Source organism: Pleuronectes platessa, chromosome 3 (genome assembly GCF_947347685.1).
Source record: "Pleuronectes platessa chromosome 3, fPlePla1.1, whole genome shotgun sequence".
Classification (NCBI taxonomy): Eukaryota; Metazoa; Chordata; class Actinopteri; order Pleuronectiformes; family Pleuronectidae; genus Pleuronectes; species Pleuronectes platessa.
In genome coordinates, this window is record NC_070628.1 from 13,593,913 (window position 1) to 13,613,816 (window position 19,904).

Sequence of the window (19,904 nt, forward strand, 5' to 3'; positions counted from 1 at the left end):
GATCCAGAGATTATTCTCAGTGAAATCAAGGAAATTATCAAATGCAATGTTATAGAAAGTTGAAAAAAAATCCTGATTCTGCCCTCTGACCCAGATCTGCACCAAAATATAACGTGTTCTCCTCTGACCCATACCACAGCCAATGAAATTTGTGGTAATCCGTCCGCACAAACCAACCAACAAACAAACAAACAAACATTGCTGCAACAGAACCTCCTTGGTGTAAATTACTTAAATACTGAAACAGATATAGGAAAATCATATTATCCCTTTTACTTTGAGCTTTTTAAACCTGATTCCAACTAACTTTGGCCACAGAAAGTAAATATAAAACCTGTACAACAACAACAACTGTATTTTATCCATTTATGTGTCCAGATCTCACTTGTCCATCTTTAGCGTGCTACAGGGAAAATAGGTAAATGTATGAAGTACCCATAAAATCTCTCTAAACATCCAGGTGAACAATTGAGAAGCTCTATATAGTGTAAAAACATATATGAAGTTACAGCTTTACCTACAAATGGGCTCTCCCAAATCATCCTTCATAAAAGAAAAAATGATGTTTGATAATTGGCATTGGTGTGTTGGCCATTGAACAAATCGATATCAGAGCAGGAGACCCACTGAGGTGTAATTTTGTTCTCTGTGGCCTGTTTTTTTGTTTCCCCCTTAACTTCACATGAGGTTTGATGTGCACCCTCCACCATTTTGACCCCTCTGGTGGTCTTACTGTGTCCCTTCTGTGGGTATCTGCGTCAGTCTGTCTTTGTCGTTGCTTTCCTCAGTGTCTATCACCTGCTCGGAGTTTGTCCCTCTGTGATAACACACGGTCACTGTGGTGTGGCCGCTGTCCTCGCTCCCCCGGGGGTTCGTGGAGCAGGAGACCCCCGGCCTCACGTTCAGCGGGCCCTCCTGCTTCAGGTGCGCGGCCCTGTCGCTGTCCATCACCGTCCCCACCGCGGCGCTCACCGCGTCCCAGCAGCCTCCTCCCCCGCGGCAGCGCAGCAGGCGCAGGAAGGCGTCTCTGAATTCTGCGTTAAACGCGTAGATGACCGGGTTGAGGGATGAGTTGCTCCAGCCGATCCACACAAACACATCAAATGTTTTTTCGTTGACGCAGTAAGGGCCACGCTGGCTCCCCGGGGCCCCTGGTCCGGGACAGAAGGGCAGGGCGCAGTTTAGGATGAAGAAGGGCAGCCAGCAGCAGACAAACACTCCCATGATGACGCTCAGAGTTTTCAGGACTTTAGTCTCTTTCCTGATGGAGACTCTGAGCTCCCGGTGAGTCTGACCCTGAGCCTGCACACTGACACGAGCCTGGTATGAATGCGCACTGATTTCCGCGCACAGGTGAGGACATATTTCAGGTACAGCCGAACGGCAACTTTGCGCGTGTTCCGCCGCGCGCTCCAGGGAGGAGATCATCCGGATCTGCATCTGCGCGATCCGGTAGATGCGCGTGTATGTGACGATCATGATGGCCACGGGGATGTAGAAGCTGATGAGGGAGGAGGAGATGGCGTATGTGCGGCTCAGGCTGGAGTCACAGCTCCCGTCCATGCTCCGACCGTGACGCTCAACATCCTCCTCCCCGGCCTCGTCACTGATCTCTGCCCTGTGCCAGTTGAGCTGCACGGGGACGAAGGAGATGACCACAGACACCGTCCAGGTCACGCCGATCATGACGGAGGCCACTCTCTTGTTCATTCTCCTCTCGTAGCGGAAAGGGCTGGAGATGGCACAGTATCTGTCCACGCTGATGACGCACAGGTTGAGGATGGAGGCTGTGGAGCACATGATGTCACAGGCCAGCCAGGTCTTACAGAAGCCCCCGAACGGCCAGAAACCGGCCACTTCAGCCGCAGCCTTCCACGGCATCACCAGCACCGCGACCAGCAGGTCCGACAGAGCCAAGGACACGATGAAGATGTTGGTCACTTTTGCGCGCAGGTGCCGGTAGCGATAAACGGCTGCGCACACCGTGAAGTTGCCCAAAAGCGTCCAGATGATAAGCAGCGCCAGGACGCAGCCGATCAGAGCTCGATGTGCCGGTAATTCCTCCCGGCTCTCAGCTCCCACCAGGACCGAGGTGGTCGTGGTGTTCATTGTCTGTTCCTGCGCTCCTCCATGAGTCAAACTGGAAGGATGAGAATCACAACTATTCCTGAAACGACCACAAAACAACAGAGGGGGAATAGTCCCTGAAGCTGGAGTCCGTCCGTCCTGACTGAGCTGTGCTGCTGATCCAAGTGCACAGCAGGTCTACTAGGACCGCAGGCACCACCAGCTGGATACTGAGCGCAGCGCTGAGGCGCACAGGGCACATTACAAACGTGTCGAGCCATTTCACATTATCTCCGTCTCCATTTACTTCCATTCTGCATTATTTCTGTTTTATTCTCTTATCCAGATGTTTGTGTCCCATCCCTAATTCCAACAGTAGTCATTGATGGTTAACGTGGAATTAAATCATGTGAGAAAGTGCTTTTAAAAGCAGGCATCAGCGATTAGTCATTTTATAACATTTCACCACAATAATTACATAATAAGAGTGAAAAAAGCAAACAAAACAAATAGAAAAACAGATGGAAACAAAAAACTGGAATAGGTTGAAATAAAGGAAAGTAAACACAAACCAACGTATCCATATATTGACCTAATAACTGGATATTAAAAATCTAATTCAAAACTCATTGAATTAAATCATGCAGCCTCAGCACTGCAGGATCATTACTGAGACAATAATTTACAAGAGCCATGTACACTTTCAAAATAATATAAACAATAGACATTTAGGTTAAGAGTCTGTTTTTTTTTTTTAGATTATGATTAGAACACATATAAACCCTGTTGGTAGAGCATTAAGCAGCGTTATGAAGGACTGATTGATGCAGTGTACCCCAAGCAAGGAACTATACTTTATTTTCCTGTATATAATTTGTCTAACACACTGTCTGTTGTTGTAGTCGTGATGTTGGTACATATAAATAAATGAAATTAATCACAATACAAATAAATACATAAAATATCTGCCCATAGAGAGGAAGTTTAAACCACAGCCTTTTTGAGGGATTCTTCATTAATGTGTGGCCAACCTAACCTGATGGTCTTTACCCCATGGTCTTTATCCGATACTACAGAGCAGTAAATAGATCGAGAACAAGTTACTTTGTCATGCTTGGCTTTCTATATCCGTATTGCTATGTTGCTGTCAAGGTGAGTCAGAGTAGATACGATGATGGAAGCAGTCTTGCCAGAAATCTGTCAAGGACATTCTCATTTAATCCTCTTCATGACCTTACCCTCTCTAATCTTAGAAGAACACATGTACCCGACAAGTTTGATAGATCTTGCCGAGACTTCTGAATTATCATTGCTAAGAAAAATACTGCTTTCGGTTCTTTCTCCTCTATGATGAAACCAGGTTACAAGTATTTGCTCATCACTCCTGTGTAATCATATGGGGGAGTGATTAAGTTGGAGCCTAGACGCTAAACCTGTTCTACTGCTGCATTAAATGTTTGAAAGTGAGTTTTCTGATTGAAATGGAGCTACGCCCATGAACTAGCTCAGGCAGCCAACTCGAGCTGCGCTGCTCCAATCATGTGACATACATCATGTTACATACTTCACTATCCACAACCATCTATAATACACACCAACCTCATCAGGTGGTCTATTTAAGCAGGGAGAAATTTCCCATCATCCCCTTTGATCACACTGCTGCTGCAGTATTGCTCTGAAGGGGGTTACAAGTATCTACTCATCACTCACATCATTCCTGTGTATGGGGGAGTGATTCAGTTGGAGCCTAGATGCCAAACACTAAACCAGTTCTACTGCTGCAATAAACGTTTGAACGCGAGTTGTCCGACTGAAATGCATTTGACAAGACACCTGTGTTTTAAGGAAAACAGACTTGATTTCTTTATTTGATTTCTTTACTTTCTATACCAATCATGCCACAAACAATTTCTCCACATGAACTTGCAAATGTGTCAGGTTTCTTTAATATTTCATAACAGCACTTAAACACGCACACAAAGTGTGTTATACATTAATGCACTCTATGGAGCCCTTAACCGCATTTTCTCCTCTTTCAGGAAGCCAGGATCTCCTTCATCTCCTCATCATCTTCCTCAGTGACTCCCAGCAGACAGGTTTCCACCAGGGCTCTCATCACGGGGTATGGGTCGCAGTTGGCAAAAGGACGTCTGTCCTCAAAGTAACCACAGCCCATGCGACTGACATGGTCAGGGATGCGAACACTAACTTCACGAGAGCCTACGGCTGTAGAGAAGTGATGGAAGCTGGAGGTCCAGCCCTGACCTGTGAGGCAGTGTATGTTGTCAGCACCACCATGTGCATCGTAGACACTAAGGTGCCGAGAATGACGCTTGCTCAGTTTTCTGATCGCTTCCTCAATGTGCCTGTAACATCCCAGAGAACATGTTTTATTCATGCTACTTTCTCTAAATGGCCATAAGGCATCTAAGAATAAATGTGTGCACTAGATACTGTGATGTCCAGGTATAACTCATGTTGTTGGTGCCAAAATCTGATTGTGTCATTATTTTCCTTATGAGGACAAGAGAAAGTTCCCATAATGTAAAGTATTTGATTTTGAGTTTTATGGTTAGGTTTTGTTAGAGGTTATGGATAAGGCATAAAGTAAATAGTTAATATTTAAGGTTAAGGTAAGAGTTTGTGTGTGTGTGTGTGTGTGTGTGTGTGTGTGTGTGTGTGTGTGTGTGTGTGTGTGTGTGTGTGTGTGTGTAAACTTACTGAAGTCCCCCTTCACTCCTCATCTCCTTGGTGCTGAAGTTGATGTGACAGACTGATGAATAAATGCTTCCCTTAAGGGGTCTACCGTCCAAGGAGGCAACAACCTCAAAGTCTTCACAGACTCGGTGCAGAATGTAACGGGCCATCCACAGATGATCCCCCATTTCAATCCCCTCGGAAGTGCCAACCTGAAACTCCCACTGATCAGACAAAAAAAAAAAGGTCACAACAGAAGTGTTTCCAGGATACAGTAAAAAGTAGTGAGCATGAGTGAGACACATTAGCCAATAAGTATTTGGTTGTGTTGTGAGTATTTGGAGCACATTTTCTACTTGCCGTGCATGTGCTTCCAAATCTTGGATTTCTCTATTTGCATGTATTGGCATATGTTTATTTAGGTTGAAGAGCATTTGAGGCTATTCTAGCTTCTTTTACGCAAACAAACTTGCCTGGTAGACTAGGTTCCAACAAATTAATCTTGATATTTTAAGTGAATTTGGTAATAAAGTAGTTTAAAACCTATCAGACAACCTGTTCATACCTGGGAGTATAGGACTTCTGCATTGGAGCCAAAGATCTTTACACCAGCATACAGACAGGCTCTGTAGTGACTCATAGATATGTCTCTTCCACAATGTTTGTTGGCACCCACGACACAACCACACACTGAGGGTAAAACCGAAACAAAACAACATTTTGTGAAGATCATGATGATAATTTAAACTTTTACTGCTTATATTACGTTTTATATTTCAGCAGAATAACCAGTCTATTCTCATAACACCTTCTTGGAGATGGTGTCCATCAGGGGACCAACCAAGTTGATTTCCGTCCAAACCAAAAAGGATGTACTCCTGCTCCATTCCAAACCAGGGCTGAAACTGTTTCACCTCGTCCATGACGGTAACACACTGTGAACGCGGATTATTTCCTTTGTTGAAAAAGCAAAACACAAGGCTCAAACTCAACAAGGGCATCAAACAAAACTTTCAGCTTCTTTTTATGATCTGATTTGTCATATCTGACCTGTGGGGAGGTCCTTCCTTTTTACCAGTTCACACAGAACCAGTTTATCAGGGTCCAGTGTGAAAGGATCTCGAAACATTCGGACTGGGACCAAAGTGGCTTCGGTATGATCAGCCGCGACCGCATGCCATTCAGGTATATCTGTAATAAAAAAGGTAACACTTTCCTTTATAACAGACACGTATCAGGCACCATATTTACAAACTGTGCAAGAAGTTAATAAATCAACATAAAGCCCTTTGAAAATAACAATAGTGATTTCTTCTATACTGTACCTCTGATTCCTGCTGGCTCATTGTAAAGAGTCCTGGTTTTAGACTGTAGATTTTCTCGATCCTCATTGACCCAAACATATGTGACCTGGCACTCTTCACCTTTGGGGAGCGACAGATAGTGCTTCCTGACCGTCTTGTGAAGACTGAGCGTCTCCGGAGGGAGCGACATGATGATTTTCCCGGATTCTTTCAACTCGTGTCTCCTGCCTGCAAACAGCTTTGTCCTCTGCTCTGAGTCTCTCTCTCTCTCTCTCTCTCTCTCTCTCTCTCTCTCTCTCTCTCTCTCTCTCTCTCTCTCTCTCTCTCTCTCTCTCTCTCTCTCTCTCTCTCTCTATGTTTGTGTTTGTACATGTTTGTAGTTGTACTACTGTAGAGTTTTCAGGACATGACAACTGTGAATAGGAACTGATCATGTTTGTTTAGCCATTTAACGAAACCAATGTTTAGAAGAGGTCTCATGAAGATTTTCTCGCATCGCTCGCACCACCTTATATTGCCCTTCCCGTCTAGGCATTTGTCACTTCCTCCGAAAGACCTTAATGTGCAACTCGCCCCCTGTCACCACCTGTACTCACTTCAGATGGCCTATTTGTGAGAATACCAGCCAATGACTTATCTGCTTTAACGAAGGTAACAGGGGAGTGTTACAGTGACTTTGGGTCTCAGTTAGCATCCCTGCTGTTATTAAACATTCGATTGTTTTGCTTATGCCTTGCTCTGCCTCAACCTTTAATGGATATTTATTTGTACCAACGACACAGAACACAAAAAGCAGTCTCAACCTCACGCAGCGCTTTACAAGCATTCGCAAACTTAAATCAGAACTAAAGCAGCACATGATATTATAAATCAACAAACTTCAAGCAGCATCAAGTGTTGTAGTTCAGCAAAAACCTTTGAACAAACAGCACAGCACAGACAAATATAACCCTCAGCAATTTGCTTAAATGTCTAGATTACCAGAAGGACATAGTGTTTTTAAATATTATGAACTGCTTGTTAAAAAATTATCTTTATTCGTCCCACTCTTTCGTCTCACACACAGGCATACACAGCCAGCTGACTCACACGTTTGTTTGTAACTCTCTTCAGAGACACTCCTTTATTTATAACTGAAAGTTGTCTTCACAATAGCGATGGGTAATTATAATAGCCCGCTGATTAGTCACTGCAACAGTTAGTGAGTTACAGTCTAAATTATCACGCGATGGATTACTTTTTCGTGGTCTCACTGGTAACTAGTTTAGAAGTTACTCCTTGCTCTTAATCGTGAATGGCCTCACGAGTATTATTACTTGATACACCAACTTTGGGAGGCGGTGGACTAGTGGCAGAAAGTTGGACTATGGGCAGAAAATCCGACGGTGGTCTCTGGTTCACCTCCACGGAGTGACAAAAAAAAAAAAAAACACACACCTGGATGGACAACACCTGGATCTGATCCCCACTGTCTAAGTGCCTACCCCACCCCACTGTCTAAGTGCCCCTGAGCAAGGCACCTTACTCCCCCAACACCTGCTCCCCGGGCGCCGTGCATGGATGCCCCTCCTGTGTTCACCAGATGGGTCAAAGGCAGAGAACAAATTTCCCCCCATTTGCATGTTGTGTGTGTGTGCATGCGTGTGTGGGACCAATAAATGTATATTCTAAAAACTACACTGTTGCTCGTTGAACCAGTCCTTTGAGCCCAAAGCAGTATTCAGTTTATGACCAATTGTGTGGCAATATTTCCCTATCAGTACAGATCAGCAGATGTGCTTATACTCATATGCCAACCGTGGCATAAACTATTTGAATTCATTTTTTTTTTCTATTTGAATGTCCTCATTTTCCAAAATGTCCTCACTTTGTAGGGTCTATGCTTATAATGGACCTCACAAAGATAGAATTACAGGAACACACACACACACCACGATAATAATCTGACTTCTTAAATTGATCAAGTCTTCTTAAATTACCCTTTTGAACATGATCATAGCAGGCCTCAGGATCAGCCTAGCAACTCTCCACACCCACAAACAAACGCACACACACACACACACACACACACACACACATACACTGTTTTTAGCCGTGTGGGTACTGAGGCAGATGGCACTGCTCAGTGAGGAACACTGAAATAGCACTCAAGCAATATTTGATCTTTTATTAATGGCAACAGGGTGTGTTTGAATACAGATGTACATGATGGAGACGGACACAGAGTCCAAAACTGAGGGCGGGGAGACGATAATCAGATTATCTCTCATCATTTTTCCGGAATTTGTACTATTTTGGTGCATTTGCTGATCTAGGACACACTGGAATTACTTCCATTTGTTGAAATGAAATTGCTTTCACATGGCATTAATTTCCTTTCTCTCCCTAACTGCGTGTTAATGGTTGAATCAAATATGCATTTATTATATAATAAGTATGAATGCTGATAGTTGTATAGAACAGATGCAGCTGAGAGAGTAAATGTAAGATAAATACAAAACGTTGATGCTGACATATTGTTTCTGTTCTCTGTCCATAAATTGAGAACATGTGAGTGAAGTACATCTCTATATAGATCCCAACATTGTGGGTGTGGCCGTCTCTGTGACTGTGACACGTTCATTCCCCTTTGAACTCATACCATCGACATGTTTGTAATATCGGTCTGGTGAAACTCTGGTCCACCAGAAAAAATTAGACCGAAAAGGGATTCGCAGTCAGAGCTCCCATTGATCTGCTTTGTTTTTATCTCTACATAAAAATCATGCCATTGCTCAGACACTGAGCCAAAAATAATCACCACTTGTTGCTGCAGAGGGCGCTGTTGCTCAGTTAAAGTAACACACTGATGCTTTAACGGGTTTTCAAATATGCAGTCATCAACTTCCTGAGACACAAAAAAGGGATATATGATATATGATATTTAGAATCCCCCTTTAAACCTGGAGTGAACTCAGGGCTGTGTTCAAATTGTTCAGGAAATAAGTGTCTGATGTCATTTCATCTCAACCTTTCTTGACTTTGATGGACAACGCCGAGAGTGTCAAGAAAAGATTAGGGACAGTTTAAAGGACTTAGGAAAAGACAGTGGTACTGAGAGAACCTGACTGACTTTATACTTCCTGGTCATTTTTCTAAGTTATGAACTTTCCTCAGTACAAACAACCACTTGACCTCAGCCCAGGAGTGTGGACAGGTGTATACTGTTGAATACAAATTCCGCTAGATGGAGGCAGAGGTTTGTCCAACTGATGTGACGAGTCAGACGAGTTACTGACAGTTTATATCTTGATGGGGTGCTGAGACGACAGACGGCCGGGTGTCAGTACTTTCCACTTTCTCAAAAATTGAGTTTTTATAATAATATACGATTTATAATTCACTTAATCTATGTTAATTCTGCCCAAAGTCAATTCTTCAGTGAATAAAAGAGAATATTTACTGACAGCTGCTACTATGGATACCAGCAGTAAGATTTTATGAACTGTGATATGATTTAAAATTCAGAACTTATTTCAAATAATAAAGAAGGTAGATCCCTTGAGAGGAAATTCATCTGTTACTGATCTGATTTGTTGTTTTGACCTTAAATTCAGTTCAAGAAACTTAAAGCCCCTCAACATTTGTTACCATAGAGCTGTCCATGTACTTATTACTTAGACATTCACCTTGTTGTGTAGTAGCTTAACTCATATAAAATCATTAATTCATTTTTGTAAAAGTCCCTATATGGTTGCAGCATATCTGTCCTCTTGAGGTAATTTTTGGAATGATTACTGTGTTTCACTAATACTGAATATTTATCTTTCGCAATGAATATATGCAACAGCAAAATTATTTTTCAGAGAAAGGTAGCAATGAAATAACAATTTATTTGCTAAATGTACATTATCATTATATAATAAATAAGATTTGTATAACAATGCAAACTTCTGGGACAGTAAGTAGGACCTGCTTTAATAACGAGATATCACAGTTTTATATTTTTTATAGGACAATAAGCAAAGTTTAGGTAAGTCAACAGTTGAGTGAAGTCATTCTCTGGATGACTTGAGTTGTTGAGTTAAAAGGTGAATGATCTTTTCAAAGAAAAGTAAACACTCATGCTTTAAGTCTCAAATTCAAGTAGTTTAACAACTTTCAAGTAGTCGACACTGATCACTGACATCTAGAACATCACCTTAAAATCAGCTTAATAATGGCTTTAACCATGTAATGCTATTCACTGCATTTCGGAGCACACAAGTCATTCTGCTGCTGCTCTCTCTGTGATGCACTCGAGCATCCTCCGGCTGCTTTAAAGGTAGTGTAAGTAATGTAACACCTATAGCTGGATGTTAGCTCATCCATAATGGAGTGTCCATGCATGTTCGAGGCGAGGCCTAGATTGTCTTACCGCTCCACTGCTCTGTGACACATGTTTGTGGGATGTGGAGGGGCTTGATAGTCCAGTTCCTCCTGCCTGATGTGGTTGTAGTGCTGAGCGGGCTCTCGCTTTGCCTCACCCCTCTCCAGTCTGGAGGCGTGGTTGTTGTGGTTGTTGTAGTGACATTGGTTCCTGCTGTTGGCACTGCCGTTTGCTCGGTGTTTGTGATGCTTACCATTATGGTGCACGCTGTGGCCATTGCTGTAGTTGTACACCTCACCATCGTGGTGAGGTGTCTTGAAGACGGTCCTCCTCTTGGCCGCCAATGTCGTTGAATGGCTCCTCGGGGTACAGTGGGGTCCTCTCGCTCTGCGGTGTCGTGCAGTTCTCCCCCACCTCGTAGACGAAGAAGATTTTGGACATGTAGTCGATGATGACCACTTTGGCCCAGTGTGGGACGGGCTTGGCCTCAGCGCCACAGAAATGAATGTTCATGATGAAGATGGTGAGAGAGGTAGAAGCTGTGATCATGGTCATCGTGGCGATGTAATATTTTCCTTAGGAAGAAAACAGATATATCTTTTTAATTATTATTTATCATCTCTTTTATCATCAATAACTACTTTATCTCAACTTGAATTAGCTTTATTTGAACTTTTTTTTAATTAAATTTAAGTTTGTTAATTCAGTTTTTATTCCACACTGTACTTCTGATCTTGCTATTGTTGTAGCTATTCTTTTTTCTATTTATCTGAAACTTATTTCCACCAGATCAAACTATTTATTTTGGAACTTATTTCCTTGCTTGTCAGTTACTTCACTTCCTGTCCTGTTTCCCGACCTTAGTGATCATCTGCATCTCTCCTCATGTTATGGTGGAGGTGGTAGGAGACAGGAGGATGGTTGCTAAGCTATCCTCCCTGATGGACAACTCCTCCCACCCCATGCGGGACACCCTGGCAGCTCTAAACAGCTCCTTCAGCCACCGGCTGATTCACCCCCGGTGTGTGAGGGAGAGGTACCGCAGGTCCTTCCTTCCTGCTGCTGTCAGACTGTACAACCAGCTGTGATCCCGTTGAACACACAACACAATTTGTGCAATTTATTTAATTATTTAATTTAATTATTTAATTATTTAATTGTTCTATTATTTACAATTTATTTACTTATTTACTATTTCCTTTTTTTTGCTCATTGTTGTTTTTGTTTCTTACTATGTTGTTTTGCTCTTTCTTTTGCTCTTGTTGCACTCTACCTGCGCTGCTGTTGTAAACCCTCAAATTTCCCCACTGTGGGACTATTAAAGGATTCTATCTATGTGTTCAATAATCCCTCCCTTGGGTTTAAAGTCTCTTTTCCCTCTGTCTTGTCAGTTTGGTTTGTTTCAGTCCTTTGTGTTACTCCAATGTTTCCCAGTTCAATCCCAGTTTATAGTTTGTTGTATTTGATAACCTCAATTCAAGTTTACTGAACCTCCTGAGTTGATTTGTCTTCTGTCAGAGCTTCTAAGTCTGTTTCATGTTTTATTAAAATCAACCTCACCTTGTTTCCGTGCCTGTGTTTGAGTCCTCCCTGTGGAGTGAACTGGGAACATAAAACCAACACAGGCACATGGGGAACTAGCAATCTTCATACAGAGGGTCACCAGCAGAGGTGTGGACTCGAGTCACATGACTTGGACTCGAGTCAGACTCGAGTCATGAATTTGATGACTTTAGACTCGACTTGACAAAATGTAAAGAGACTTGCAACTCGACTTGGACTTCAACCTCAATGACTCGTGACTTCCCTTGGACTTGAGCCGTTTGACTTGATAAGACTTGCTCCTTTCCCCAAAGCACAAAGATTAAAAAGTATGTTATTAAGGAGCGCTCTGTATCATTCATCGTGTTTGTGTGCGTCTGTGTGTGTGTGTGCAGCGCCGCCGCTCCCAAAACGCGCACTACGCGCTGTGCATCGGGCACCAAGTCCTGAGGGGGCACCAAAAAAAAAGCAACTGAAAAATCATCATAGTTATAATTATTATGTAGCCGAGCGTTTGGTTGTATCATAAGTCCGGCTTCAGCCGACAAAGGACACGAGAGCAGGTCATGCGCTCGGGACAGCACACCCGTTTATCCTCAGTTCATTTTACAACTTCACTAATCACAGCACCCACTTCCTTTAAACCCCCTTTCAAAATAAGAGTCACTACCAACAACCCACTTAAAACCGGAAATACAAATCAACCCTCAACAATAACGTCATTAAATAAATTAGCTTACAATTATAATGCCGATATTATTTCAGTATAGAAATATTAGGTACCTTTTATCCATGTATATCACAAAAAAGTCAGAACAAGAGATATATTAAATTGCTCAAAAAAAGTTAAAGAAGATTGACTATTCTTGTTTAACTTGTTTATTCTTGGAATCATACTACGTCCCCATCGTGCACAAATGACTGACAGACTTTTGGCCAATTTGGTCTTTTGCAAATGCAATGCAGCATAGGGCCCTGACATATAAAAAGCACAACCCCGTTCATTGTTATGTTCAAGTTGTTGGGACATGGTTTTGTGCAAACCACAGGCCTCCCTTCAGTCAAACTTGAAACAAGGGAGCCGCATGTTCTGGAGTGAACTCAGTCTCCCAGAGTGCCACATGTTCCCTTTGTCTTAAGACAGTCAAGGAACTCAGTCTCCCAGAGGATGTAACAGGATGCTGCATGTCCTGGGATCTGGGCAATATCACACAAAGGTGTCAAGAACCTGGGGGGGTCACTCCTATTGGTCACTCTGGTCCAAAACCTGTGAGGTCACCGGGCCAATATAAGGAGAGGTCTGCCTAAAATCTCTCTCTTCTTCCATCCCGCCGAGGGCGGAAGGCTGCTCTCTTTCTACAATCCTTCGAAGGCCAGCAGTCTGTCCAGCCTCTCTTCTCCTACATCGCCAAGGGGGGGGCCTGGCTGATCCAGCTTCCTTCTCTATCCAACCCACAACCGGAGGTCAGAGGTGCAGCTCCCAGCTCACCCCTCTCAAGGAAATCTCCTCGCCCTTCAAGCTCTACAAAACTCCTCGTAGCGACGCGATGTCCTGCAGGAAAACTTCAACCAGCATCTGAGCTCACGGCTCGACAGAATCGCGAATGCAGAACTCTACGACCACCAACCCAGGAGACGTCACAGAACTGCAACTGGACTGCAACTTCTTTTCCCCTTTCCCTCGGACTGGTAACATAATCTAGGCTTAATAATTATACTACGCTAAGCAAGACTGTTTATTTGATCGGTGTGTGTTTACAACATAAATGGATCCCCGTGTGAGGGCAGAACGCTGCACCTAATTTACATTTATGGTGCAGCCCGTGTGAACAGAGTACAGTTGGCAAAAACTTCATGACTATGCAATATTAATGTGTTTTTTTCATTTTTGGCAAAAGCCAGAAATAGGTGAATTTGGAATTTTCAGTCAAGCCAAAGGCTTGAATTCAATTCCACTAGTCTGCTACCGGAGTAGACATTCAACCGTATTTACAAACAAGTGCATTGTGGTGAAATTGTATTTACTCATAAATTAAATATTTATTAATAATTAATTATTAAGATCTACCACTTTAAGTCCCATAGTGTTACCCTAAAAGATTGCTATTGTTGCTAATAATTCTAGTTGAACGTTCTTTGTTGAAATTTTAAGAATTTCTTTTAACATTTGAATATCACATATTCAATGTTAACTGGTCAAGCTGCGAAATTGCCTGTAACTGTTAAATGCTTTTGAATTAAGACATAGCGTGCCACCGGCCCTATGTAACAGAGCTTGTACCTGGCTGTTACTGCCTAGCATATCAGCCCAAGTTGGATAAGAGAACATGAGAAAGAGCCACAGCGTGCTTACAGCCCTGTGAATTTATAGAACCCTAACCCAACTGTTACTGCCCTGCATATCAGTTATTGTGATTCAAAGTTTGGTGAATTGTTTTACTCACCATAGTTTTGGTTAGGCTAGTGTACAATCAAATCCACACTACAAGGTGTCTGCCATCGCAACACCAAAGCCAACCACACTGTTTTTGATTTATAAACTTAAATCTAATCCCTACATTTCAGATCCAACAATGGAGAATCCCTGTGTAGAACAATTTGTTTCTTCCCTAGCACCAAGCCTGACCCCTGGCTATCCTGAATTCATCAACAAGTTGAACTTCAATGAGTGTAATAAAGAAATAGATTCTTTACTTAATGACAGGTGTGATGCTCAAACAGCATCAAAGGGTCCATTGTTGAGATGTATGATTCTTAATTTCCACAGGCAAATCAACCTTGCCTGTCAGAGCAAAGCAGCCATGGAACAGGAGGTAAATGCCCTTAGAGCACAAAATGCTTTTCTCCTCCAGGAGGTTCAGACTGCTAGTAAGAAAACTCTGCACTATTTGGAAAACCTGCACTCAGCAGAGTCAGATCTATTTTCACACAAGGAGGAATTGTTAAAACTTAGATTAGAAGGCGCGGCCTCACATCAGTTTTTGAACCAATGTGATTCTGGTTACTCCGATTCATACTCCTCTGATAGTGTACGGTTAACTCCCTCTTCACTCCCAAGATGGGACAGAATCCCATCGGACCCGAAGTCTTTGGGAATGAAGTCACTTTCTGATCCTCCACTGACAGGAAGAGGTAACAGCTTCCTAACCGCCCATCTTTCTGACTCTGAGACTGACATTGATGACATATGTAGTTTATCTTCAAGAACGCATCGTGCCTCATACACTTCTCATCCACTGCTGCATGACACATTGCTCCGTGCACAACTCTCGAAAGGGGGGACTTCAACATTCAAAAATGTTTTAGCACATCCCCCTCAACCAGGGAAACCTGTAGCAGGAGATGCACGCAGCCGGACCTCACAGTGTCCGCGCTTTGAGATGCTTGAGTTTCTAGCTAAAGATATTGAACAATTTGATCCAGACAACTGTGATCACAACATTGATAATTACTTTAGAGAACTAGATCTCAGCTTAAGTGATGTGCCAAATGCAACAGAAAGAGAGAAGGTTAGACTTTTGTTAAAAACCAGCTCTACAGCTGTTCACAAGTTAATTCGGTCACTTCCTTCCAGTGTCACCAGTAACTACACAGAGCTCCGTCAAGCACTAGTCGAGGAATTCTCTTCTACTGCTGATGAGATAACAGCCATTGTTACAGCATCCGAAATTAAACATTCACGTCGCGAAAATCCCAAGGATTATTTCAAACGTTTAAGACATGTTTATTTTCAAGGAAAGAACGAACCAGGCCTAGAAGAAAATCCCACCTTCAAGGCCATGTTCTTACGCAATTTACATCCATGTATACGCACAAATGTTGTACTGATGACACAGGAAGGAAAACCTTCAATGCAGCAGATCAGGAAGATGTCACAGGTGGCTTGGGAAACTGTTATCACTCTCAAGGCTACAGTTGGTGCAACCGAGCCTGTCAGAACTAACACCAAGGTGTCAAATTTATCCACAGCCTCAAAAAGGCCCCCTTACAACAAAACGAGGGGGGGTGACAACAGGCAGCGTGGGGAAACAGAGCGTATCCGCCATGTTCACCAACTGCCCAGAGATAGGCATTCCCACAGTAGAAGCTGCAGGAAGCCGTACTCTGACATTCTGGCCCAAACAGACAACCACTACTCAGAAGATGATGACAGCATCTCTGAGTACAGTTCAAAATATGGTTATGACCGACAGCGCCTCTGAACGCAACTTAGAGCCTGGCCCCACAGCGCGTTACAGCCCTGAGCCGAGACACAGGCGATCAAGAGCTCGCTCCTCACGGCCATAACCAACACACAGTTAAATCCTGTACGGACAGTCAGTATTAAGTTTCATGCAGTTAAATAGGAAAACTGTTTTTGTTAGCAACAGCAGCAAACTGAAAAACCTAAATTCTGATTAAACTTATATACCACTGCCAACTTTGTAAATATGTTTGGATCGAACACCTTTCATATCATAATAAAAGTCCATACCACACAGGTTAGGACATTAGCATATTATTACAGAAACAATGATACAGTCATTTGAATTTTGAGATTTTGAAAATTATGACATCCTTTTGCAGGAAACCTGAGGAGTTTAAAATTGTTAAGTCTAACAGATACGACTGAGTACCACATTGAGTAAGATCCAATGAGGTAACAAAACTCTTGGACATTCCCAAAAAAAGATGACCTTACCATTGTACGTGTCTCTCTCTTCATCTTGTCTTACAATTTACAAATGTCACATTTTTTCTGTTTTCTCCTTAAACCTAGTGAACAGCACAGGTTATTCATATTGTACTGTTACTTTACTTTGAATGATTTGTCTAATTTGAATCTTGCTTAGCTTAACTAGATAGTATATACAAATGCCCAGATGTTACCGTCCAAATGAACTGACAATTGACTTTTCCAGCCTTGCACTAAACATGTTCAGATATGCCCTCAGGAACACACGTCAGGTGCGATCCCTGAAGCCACAGGGGGGATGTTGGGACATGGTTTTTGTGCAAACCACAGGCCTCCCTTCAGTCAAACTTGAAACAAGGGAGCCGCATGTTCTGGAGTGAACTCAGTCTCCCAGAGTGCCACATGTTCCCTTTGTCTTAAGACAGTCAAGGAACTCAGTCTCCCAGAGGATGTAACAGGATGCTGCATGTCCTGGGATCTGGGCAATATCACACAAAGGTGTCAAGAACCTGGGGGGTCACTCCTATTGGTCACTCTGGTCCAAGACCTGTGAGGTCACCGGGGCCAATATAAGGAGAGGTCTGCCTAAAATCTCTCTCTTCTTCCATCCCGCCGAGGGCGGAAGGCTGCTCTCTCTTCTTCCATCCCTCCAAGGACGGAAGGCTGCTACAGCCTCTCTCTCCTACATCGCCAAGGGGGGGACCTGGCTGATCCAGCTTCCTTCTCTATCCAACCCACAACCGGAGGTCAGAGGTGCAGCTCCCAGCTCACCCCTCTCAAGGAAATCTCCTCGCCCTTCAAGCTCTACAAACTCCTCGTAGCGACGCGATGTCCTGCAGGAAAACTTCAACCAGCATCTGAGCACACGGCTCGACAGAATCGCGAATGCAGAACTCTACGACCACAAAGCCAGGAGACGTCACAGAACTGCAACTGGACTGCAACTTCTTTTCCCCTTTCCCTCGGACTGGTAACATAATCTGGGCTTAATAATTATACTACGCTAAGCAAGACTGTTTATTTGATCGGTGTGTGTTTATAAGTTTGATATATGCTGTGATGTTGTAGGTATGAGTTAAATGAAGGTTAATGGCAGTTAGGCTCGCCACAGGCTTTGTCCCTGACTATCATTATCTGATTAACATACACACAGACACGCATAACATCTCACCAAGTTAAACCTTCCCCCTCAGCCGTAAAGCAACGGCCATAAAGCAACCTCAGAAGAAGGGGGGGGCTCTTATCTTAGGGACCATTTTTAAAGCATGCTAATTGACGTTCACACACACACACACACCTCCTTGTTAGTTAGTTTGATTGTTTAGTAATTTGTGTTTTTATACTTTATTATGTTCATAATAAATGTTCTTCTTTCATAAATGTTCTGTCATTAATATTGCATAAGTGAATCTTGCCAACTGTTACACTGTTAAGAACTCCATAAACCTTCATTGTTCATTATATAATCTTTAATGGTAAAATATTGAGATTTCTAATTGAACTAGATCTAAATGAGACTGATCTTAATCAATAAATTGGCTATCTTTTCCCTTCTATGAAGGGTGGTGCCCTGAGAGAACTTTAACCAATTAAAGTTATGATTTAATATTAATATTTTAAATATTAATGTTTTACATTTTATTTTGATAACCAAATTTATTGAGTGCCTAAAGGCACACCATTCTATGGTAACACTTTTTAAGCACTATTGCACAACAAAGTATTTGTTATGTTTCTCACATGTACACACAAACACAGACAATATGAGGTGAGATAAATGAGATGAGATAAACACAGGACAGGACAGAAACTGCTGTGGAACTAGTTAAAATGCTAAATACAATGTTAGCACTTTTGTACAAATAATTACAGTTGCACTTGTTTTTTCAAATGTGTTCATTCTGTAGGAGTGGTTTAAAATGAAGAATATTCTTGCAAAATATGAGTTAAATGTTAAAAATGACTGGTTAATAGTGCAATAGGGAAGTGCAATGTTGGCACAATTTTTTTTCTGTAATTTCAATTGCACTTGTTTTAATAAATAAATAAATACAGATTTTAAAAGCATACATGATCTGTGTAAATATATTATTACTCAGTGATAAAAAGGACTCGAAAAGACTCGAAACTCAAACTGCAGGACTTGGACTTGACTTGAGACTTGTCAGTGTTGACTTGGGACTTGACTCGGGACTTGAGGGCAAAGACCTGAGACTTACTTGGGACTTGCAAAAAAATGACTTGGTCCCACCTCTGGTCACCAGTGACATGTTTGATTACTTTGAGGCGACATTGATAACTATATCAACATTGTGACCTTGTATCTTATAATTCTGACCTCTTAGATTTTTTCTTTCTTTCCTTCCCTGGTGGAAATGGGCTTTTATAGTTGATTAATACCAAGTAATTCAAACCTATGTAGGGCATGCTTTCCGCAGGAGGCATGCTCTCAGCCACGAGCAGCTGGAACACGGTGAGGGCCAGCAGCACCGTGACCCCGAGGGACACCTTCTCCCCGGAGTCGGCGGGCAGGTAGAAGCCCAGCGGGGCGAGGAACGAGATGAGGAAGCAGGGCAGGAGCAGGTTGAAGATGTAGAAAGAGGAGCGGCGCTTCAGCAGCAGGGTATAGGTGATTTCGGTGTAACGCCGGGTTCACACCGGACGCGGAAGCGAGCGTATCGCGAAAGGAAACACACTGAAAAATGATTTTAAACGATATTGACGATATATTTTGTATGATATAAATGATCAAATATGCATCCCATACTTTGTATTCACCTTCTGTTGTCCAGGACTTTTAATTTTACCACTTTGTGGGCGGGGCTAAATTCGTCTGGCATCCAGGCTAGGAGGTCTCCACTGTCCATGCCCAAACTGATGTCCACCTGTTTAGAGGATATGGAGAAAGATTTGGGAATAGAAGAGACAGAAATATGATCGTGTCCTATGCATTTTGATGTAAAATCCACCATATGTTACACAATGCTGGAAAAACCTTTAAAAGTTCTTAAAGTAGGCAAAAGGTTGATCCAGGCTCAGTAGTGATTACAAGCCCAAACAGAAAAAACTGACACTACAACTTCTGCATTAGAAGAAATAAACAAGTAACAACATGGAGGACAAGACATTCAAGAAAAAAAGCATTAATCATGCAACAAATCCTAAATGGATTATATTCATTGAAATGTTGGTTCAGCCAAATTATTAAATGGCAAAAGCTTCTTTGTCATTTGGTCGACTTTTTAGTCAACAACCAAATTATACATAACTT

At 42.5% G+C, this 19,904-nt stretch overlaps 3 protein-coding genes across 3 annotated transcripts; all 3 read right to left on the minus strand.

The window, feature by feature from the left end:
- Positions 1–729: 729 nt before the first annotated feature.
- On the minus strand, positions 730–2,109 carry LOC128436769 (D(1) dopamine receptor-like). Its single transcript, XM_053418617.1, has one exon. The coding sequence runs from the start codon at positions 2,107–2,109 to the stop codon at positions 730–732; it is 1,380 nt and encodes a 459-aa protein (XP_053274592.1).
- Positions 2,110–4,004: 1,895 nt separating this feature from the next.
- On the minus strand, positions 4,005–10,544 carry LOC128436770 (glutamine synthetase). The gene is made up of 7 exons (XM_053418618.1): positions 10,465–10,544; positions 6,090–6,296; positions 5,815–5,955; positions 5,573–5,719; positions 5,330–5,454; positions 4,789–4,988; positions 4,005–4,433 (listed from the first exon to the last, which is right to left on the minus strand). Exons 2-7 carry the CDS (start codon positions 6,256–6,258, stop codon positions 4,103–4,105), a joined length of 1,113 nt encoding a protein of 370 aa, XP_053274593.1. The 5' UTR covers positions 6,259–6,296; positions 10,465–10,544; the 3' UTR covers positions 4,005–4,102.
- Positions 10,461–19,282, minus strand: LOC128430850 (neuronal acetylcholine receptor subunit alpha-9-I-like; the record flags this gene model as incomplete). Its single annotated transcript, XM_053416946.1, has 3 exons — positions 10,461–10,638; positions 10,715–10,991; positions 19,048–19,282. Coding segments are annotated over 3 exons (690 nt in total), but the record flags the coding sequence as incomplete, so codon positions are not given.
- Between the last annotated feature and the right edge of the window lie 622 nt (positions 19,283–19,904).